This window comes from Gordionus sp. m RMFG-2023, chromosome 5, assembly GCF_954871325.1.
Source record: "Gordionus sp. m RMFG-2023 chromosome 5, tfGorSpeb1-WG-v2, whole genome shotgun sequence".
Lineage (NCBI taxonomy): Eukaryota > Metazoa > Nematomorpha > Gordioida > Chordodea > Parachordodidae > Gordionus > Gordionus sp. m RMFG-2023.
This window is the reverse complement of record NC_088779.1, coordinates 24,378,192-24,385,525: the sequence shown is the minus strand read 5'-3', so window position 1 is coordinate 24,385,525 and position 7,334 is coordinate 24,378,192. Positions and strand designations below refer to the sequence as shown.

Here is a 7,334-nt window from a genome sequence, read left to right as displayed (position 1 = left end):
ATTTTTGCCTTAATGACTATACATATAGTGCAATAAAGTATATGTAAATAATGCTATTTGTAAACGATATTTAGTATTAAATATGTTTAATGATATTTAAAAAAATTCTATAAATTTTTAATAAAAAATAGTTACGAATATATTATTATTATTATAAATAAATAATAATGATCATATTATAAAATATTATATAAATTATCGACTTATTTATATATTAAATTGAATATAAGAATTTTTTTTTTAAAATTGGCAAGTGAATAATTTGTAGTAAAGTAAAGCGCTAGTTATTGCTGCAATAAAATATAAATTGATGATATTTTATTGGTGTGGTGGTTGGATGGAATTAACGATATTAGCTGAAGGTTGGAAAGTTGGATTAGGCATGTTCATGCTAACCGATTGGTTGTTATAATCGGCTAATTGATAGTTGGGAGGAATATCGATATTATGGAAATTTTGGGCAGCGTTTTGATACATATACGAGGGAATTGTATTTGCGATTTCTTGATTCTGTGCTATGTACGGTGAATTGACATTATTTTGGAGATTGTTCATAATAGGAGGCGATTGAAAGGTTTCCTGATTATATAATTTTTTTATAAATGTGAGTATAATTTAAAACACGTAAAGGAAACCGAGAAGGAGGTTGCTATAGCTAAATATTTTTAATTTGTAATAAAAATAATGATATTATTATTTTTTTTTTTAAAAAAGACAAATATGATATTACTGGAGGATTATTTTGATTTGAGACAGTAGGTTGTTGAGATTGATTATGAAGCATATTAGCCGCATTAACGGCTGAGACGGGTGTCAAAAGGTAATTATAAAATTTGAAGGCTTCGTTAAGCTTGCGATTCAGTTCAAACAATTTGGCGTGACAATCATCAACCTAGATTATTGTGTGAGAGAGTAATTTATAATTGATAGTATGAGAACAATTAAGGGTTATAGTAAATAATTCATTTCCACTCAATTTAACTTTAAACTTTCATTAGAAAAATTAACCTTTTCTAATTCCTGGTCGATAAGCGAACTCATGGCCAAAGATTTGTTCTCTGTGGCAAACATCTCCGTAGGATCTTCAATTTTTCCAGTTGGATCGGCGAGGTGCAATAGAGTCAAGCATTCGTCTAAAACGTTCTATATTATTTAAAAAGTATATTGGGAGGTGATAGTCTATCAGAAATAGTGAAAATTAGTGACCATACCTAATATTGATATTAAAAACCCGGATCAGGCCGAAAAAGATTTAAAATATCAGGTATTTTTTTTCGAAAATCGATCTAGTATACAGTTTCTTTTATACAACGGTGAGTCAAAGGCGGTTCAGGACAATAAACCAAAAGACCGAACTTTATAATTATATTACAAAATTGAATCAAATACTATTTAAGAATTGGTCCAGTATTCGATCCCTCCAGTTTCAAAAAAAGTAGTAAGAATGTACTTCATCTATAATGTTCGCGGATCTAATCGAGTCTTTGCCATTGACCACACTATTTCTGAGCTCATCTGATGCAATTGGGAATTCTTTCATATCGTCTTCCTCATTTTTTATGAATTTGACGAACGTGGCAGGGAACAAGCCCTCTTTTTGGGTATCACCAGTTTTGCCTCTCCACCAATTAGAATCACTAATTTCCCAAAAAAAGAAAAAAAAAGAATAGTTTGAAAATAAGGTATTTTTTTAAAGTATATAAATCAGATTTATATTAAATTTTTTGAACTGTTTGATTTTTTTTTTTTAAAATTGTGATTTTTCATCATATATTTTTTTTTAATTTGCAAAATTTGATAGAGATTTCTTAAAAAAAATCTTAAGGGCGTATCGCCCCTTTTATAAAATCAGCACCAATTTCGCAAAATACATTAGCACTCAATAGGGTTGTACCAAGGTAAACAAGCGGACAATTTGATTAATTAAAAACGGCTAATTGATTAAAAGTTATTTGATTTAATCAAATGCTCTAAAAAAATTTAAACTAATAATAAATATGTTCAATTTAAATCAATTTTATAGTTGGGTAGTAATTCGATAGCAAATCACCCAGTGTTTCGGGCGGCCAGCTTTAAAATGCTTGTTATGAATGTTAAACAGATTGTATATTTTATAAAAATCAAAATTTTAAAGGTATAGTTATCAAAAATTGGGGTTACGGGCCTTCAAAGTCAAATAAGGGCACCATCTTTGTTTAAATAAATCTCATAATCCCAAATTACTACATAAATATTAAGCCCATTGTATATATATCATTTTATAATCCTTAAAATTATCGTTAAAAAAATACCAAAATTATTTTCAGTTTCGAGAAGGGCCTAATTTGAAACGATGAAACTCACCAAATATGTTTTTACTAAGTATCAGAGATCTACAGGTCCGGCCCTAAGCCCGGCCAGTATTTTAATTTTATGTATATTATAAAACCGAATATTTTAAATGGCCACTATTAGTTATAAAAATTAAAAATAAATGTAATTTAAATAAATCCGGGCCGGGCCTTACAAATGGTACCTCTACAGGTCTTTTCTATATATATATATATATATAGGAAGAGAAAAATAGTGAACATCAATATGTAATTTTTTAATATGACATAGAAAATATTTATAGAAAATAGAAATAAAGAAAATTACATATTACAACTATAGTTTAGATAAAATTATTTAATGAAATACATAATTAAATTAACATTTTATCCGGCGGATTTCAAAATCGATCGGATCTATAGAGAGCAAATTCGGGCTCGAACTGTACACCTCTATCATATACCGTGTAGACAGATATAAATGGAAAGAAAAAAAATATGATGCTAACTTTGAACTCCACAAGGAGTGAAGGAAAAACTAAATTATTAATGATAAAATAAAAATAATGAACCGGGAATAATCTTTCAAGATTATAAAATAATATAGTTTTGATATTATATATGCAAGTATAAAATATTAAACCCAAATGCATTAAAAAATATCTGAATTTTGGAATAATCCCCACCCTATCCCCTTTAAACCAAAAATCGGGGACATTTGTCATAAAATTTCAAGGAATGGATTCTAACACAAAAGAAACTTATTTAATAAGTATATTATTTTTTTTTAAAAAAATGTAATCAATTTTTGAATAAATAATGAACTTTTTTAAAATAAAACTGGGCCAAGTCTAAGGATGTAAAAAACAATTTTTTGAAAAAGTTTTTTTTCAAACATAAAAAGAAGGGAAAAAAAACTAAACTAGATGTATCATTTGAATAAAAATTATAAAAATTTCTTAAAATAATAAATAAAATTTCTTTAATTCTATTAATTAATATGATTTGTATAATTTATTACCGAAAAAAATTGTAGTTTTTTCATTAGCCAAGTCTTATAAGGAAAACCAGAGCATTTTCTTAAAATTTCTAGGAACAAGGTCAGAATCTTTTATAGGAAAAAAAATTAAGCAACCAGATCTAGTAACTTTTTATAAAGAAGGTTATAAACTCAGCTAAAAAAATTTAAAATTATACTATTTGTAGTTTCAGAAGGTCCAAATAAATTTATACTAAATTGATAATTATTTCTTATTTGATTAATAATTATTAGAGAAAATAAAGAAACGGAAAAAATGATTAAGACTATTTTATAAACAGAAGAATAAAAAAATAGGCATAAATTCAATTTTAATGAAATCTTGAAAAATTAATTTGTGAAAATTATTTTTCTTATAAAAAAAAGTTGGTTGCATTCAAAACCTGTTTAAAATATTTCAAGTTTATAAAACTTTTAAAAGTTGCATACCAAATGATAAAATTTTGAAAATTTTACAAATATTTGTTAATATTATTATTTTTTTATAAAAAAGATTCATGTTTTTCGATAAAATTTTCAAATGGAATGTTTAAATCTTTTGAACATAACCTTAACAAAATATGGGAGTTATAAAATGCGATAATGTATAATTTATTCAACAAAATTGGTATATATTGGATATCATTAATTTTTTTTTGTTTAGTTGTTTCATTAATATAACTAATATAATGTATTATAATTGCAGTAATCGAAATTGACAGAATTAAATAATTAATTCCACAGTTTTAAAATCTAATTCATGTTTTCACAGTTTCAAAAAATTATTATTGATTTAATAAAAATACAAACACTTAACTTTATTGCACGTAATTTAACCATTGAGTCTAAGAGCCTGGTATCAGGCTTTAGCCATAACTGCGGAGTTTGGTAAAAAATTATAAAAACTGTCATGTATCTGTTAGATTTTACAGAAATTAATGGGTCTGGCTTTAATAAAATAATTATTTATCATAATCTTATATAAACACTAACTCTTATCTTTGTTGCATAGCCCTAAACTAACTTCTAAAATGGTCCAATAGCTTAGTATCAAACCTTAGCCTAAACTGCATAGTTCATAAGCAGCCAATAAGATTCTGTTAAATTTGACCGATTGTAGTGCATTTGGGGCCTAATAAAATTAGTAAAACTGATAATTTAATTTAAAACTGTTAAAATAATTATAAAACTGAGCATTTATTAAAAATAATTATAAAACTGGGCATTTATTTAAAAACTGCAAAAATGGTGTAAAATCATATTTAAAAAACTGTGTATTTTTATTTGGAAACTATAAATATAATTTGTTAACGATTATATTTAATATCAAATATAAAAATTTCTCAATTTGATTGTATTTACAAAAAAATTTACTAAATATAAATTTTTTTCATGCAAAGGAGAGGTACTTAGCTAACAAAAAAATTAGGATTGTTTCATCATCACTAAAGATAGATATTTGGTATGAAACTCAAACAAAATATTTAAAATAATAACATTCATTTAATTTTATAGAAATTTTTTTATCAAATGTTCAAATAAGTGTTTTTGTGTAAACCTACTATCCAAAACAAATACTTTATCTCCACATTTGAAACTTATTTCATTGTCTTCAACTGCTTCAAAATCATAAAGGGCTCGAGCTAATGGTATAGGCAATTTTTTTATGGTACCATAATTTAAATTTCCAGGAGATATTGTAGGATTCGTGGAAGGATATAATAAAGATGAGATATCATCTGGCTTTACAATGAGAACAGGAACAGTTGACATTTTAGAATCTTTCAAGGACAAATGGATAGCTTTAAACAATAATAAGTATACATTATAAAATTCAATAAATAATTACAAAAGTATTCAATATATGTATAAATAAATCTAAAGAAAGTAAATCTTAATAAGCCAAATATTATGTGTTTTGTTAACAAATTTAATAGTTCTTAACCTATGTAAAGTAATAGAAATAAATAATTTTTTAATATTAGTAGTAAGATTATGAACTTTGTACCCTTTGCAATATCTTCTTCTTCTTCTTTACTTTCAACAAAATCAGGGTTATTTGTCTTTAAAACTTTTTTTGCCTAGTTTTATAAATTGATCACAATATACACTTTTTTTTTACATTTTGTATAATAATTATTTAAATTATTAAGCAACTATTTAATTCAAACAATGTATTACTGTTTTAGGGGAGCCAAAACTTATGCCATCTCTTAATAATTGATTATATAATGATGGTATTAAACTAAAATAAATATTGGATATGATAGGAAATAAAAATAGAATACAATAAAGCAGGATCATCTTTAAAATCATGAGCCCACTTTTTAATAAGTTCTTTAGCTTTTAGTGAAACTTTACCATGACCCTTTATGCAAATTAGAATTTTTATTAATTATATCTATAAATTACTTTAGTAATAAGGTATTTAAGTTCATTAGAAAAATCTTTAGTAGCAATTTCTAATTTAAATGCTTGTCCACAATTGATTACACATGAATCCAACACCTTTGGCAAATAAATATACATAACAGATATAATGATTACTGTTAATGTTTGCAAGACTACATTTGGTATCTGACTTCTAAGTCGCTTTTTTAAAGAATTAATACATATCTTATGCCTGTAGACAAATTAAAATCATTTCAAATACAATAAATGGGGCTAAAAATTATGTTACCCATCTGGTATTTTATTGACATTGTCACAAATGTTTATTATATATCCCCAATCTGCTTCAGTATTATTTTCACTAGTAGCTTTCTCTATAATGATTAACTAGCATTGTTTAACATATTTTATTAAACCTATGTCATTATCAAAGGGAGTTGATGATCTTAAGAATGGCATCAATAAAAAAAAATTTACGACAAAATGTCTATTAAAATTCCTAAATTTCCAAAATAAATTTCTTTATTATATATTTTGTAGAATTATAAATAAAAGATTAAATTTGTTGTTTTTTTTGTATATATCATTATATAATTTTTATATAGCCAGAGATATCAGTTCTTTAAGCTTTCTTGGTAATTATTTTTTAAAAATTGCATGATTTTAATTAAACTTTCCTCGCTGATTTTAGTGTTGCTAAGATTAAAAAATAATTTTCTTACACGTTTAGCATCAAATCAGATATATCATGGTACATTACTTATTTATATAATAATATAATATATTTATAAGACTATATCATCAAGTTCTACTACTGTAGGCTCAGGCGGAAAATCTGGCCCTAAAACTGGAATCCCGAGAATGAGTGCAGGTACTAGTGGCACAAGACAAAGGTTAAAATTATTACTTGTATATATATCTAAATATTTACTTTCTCAGAAAGACGGTAACATCATCTAATGTTTCAAGGGGACGAACAGCTGCAAATACTGGAGCTATGTGGAGGTTTTATACAGATGATTCACCAGGAATTAAAGTGTATGTTAAAGTTTTTTGTTTTAAATTAATCATTTATGTAGGGGACCAGTTCCAGTATTAGTCATGAGCTTGTTATTTATAGCATCTGTATTTTTATTACATCTTTGGGGAAAATATACTAAAGCCTAAACTATATAAAATATTTATATAATAATTTGTTTATTTATATATATATAAATCATTAAAAAATAAATATTGTCTATTATTGATATAATCTGAAAAATAAAATGCGAAAAAAATAGTGTTAAATATCTATGATTTACGCTGTTGTGATAAAAAGATAATAGGCTTCTTTTTCAGAAAATTGTCATTCATTTATGTATGTCCTAAATTTAAAAATTGAATAGATTCAAGTTATATAGGCATGGGATTATGTAATTTAATTATTTCCCTCTATATAGCTATTTGATTTTTTATTTATTTAAAAGATAAATACAATCATAATTTCTTCATTAACAAAAACTACAAACAAATGAATAGGACAGCCTTAACCAGGGAGCAGTAACATCATAAATAAAATAATGGCCTATCTCATACAAGAATAAATATCAATTTTAAATTTATCCTTTTCAATAATT

General features: G+C 25.2%; 2 protein-coding genes across 3 annotated transcripts; one reads left to right on the top strand and one right to left on the bottom strand.

Moving 5' to 3' along the window:
• Window positions 1-179: 179 nt before the first annotated feature.
• On the bottom strand, window positions 180-6,248 carry LOC135929543 (signal transducing adapter molecule 2-like). Of its 2 annotated transcripts, none has more exons than XM_065466171.1 (12): window positions 6,135-6,248; window positions 6,008-6,092; window positions 5,875-5,950; window positions 5,740-5,835; window positions 5,616-5,695; window positions 5,509-5,572; window positions 5,336-5,408; window positions 4,886-5,129; window positions 1,451-1,637; window positions 1,009-1,143; window positions 731-892; window positions 180-582 (listed from the first exon to the last, which is right to left on the bottom strand). In XM_065466171.1, exons 1-12 carry the CDS (start codon window positions 6,175-6,177, stop codon window positions 319-321), a joined length of 1,509 nt encoding a protein of 502 aa, XP_065322243.1. In that variant the 5' UTR covers window positions 6,178-6,248; the 3' UTR covers window positions 180-318. The 2 variants fall into 2 exon arrangements, with proteins under 2 accessions (XP_065322243.1, XP_065322244.1); XM_065466172.1 differs by having other exon boundaries at window positions 182-579; window positions 6,135-6,246.
• A 121-nt stretch (window positions 6,249-6,369) lies between these two features.
• On the top strand, window positions 6,370-6,955 carry LOC135929918 (protein transport protein Sec61 subunit beta-like). The gene is made up of 4 exons (XM_065466663.1): window positions 6,370-6,469; window positions 6,511-6,611; window positions 6,658-6,756; window positions 6,798-6,955. The coding sequence occupies exons 1-4, from the start codon at window positions 6,467-6,469 to the stop codon at window positions 6,883-6,885; spliced, it is 291 nt and encodes a 96-aa protein (XP_065322735.1). The 5' UTR covers window positions 6,370-6,466; the 3' UTR covers window positions 6,886-6,955.
• The last annotated feature ends 379 nt before the right edge of the window (window positions 6,956-7,334 follow it).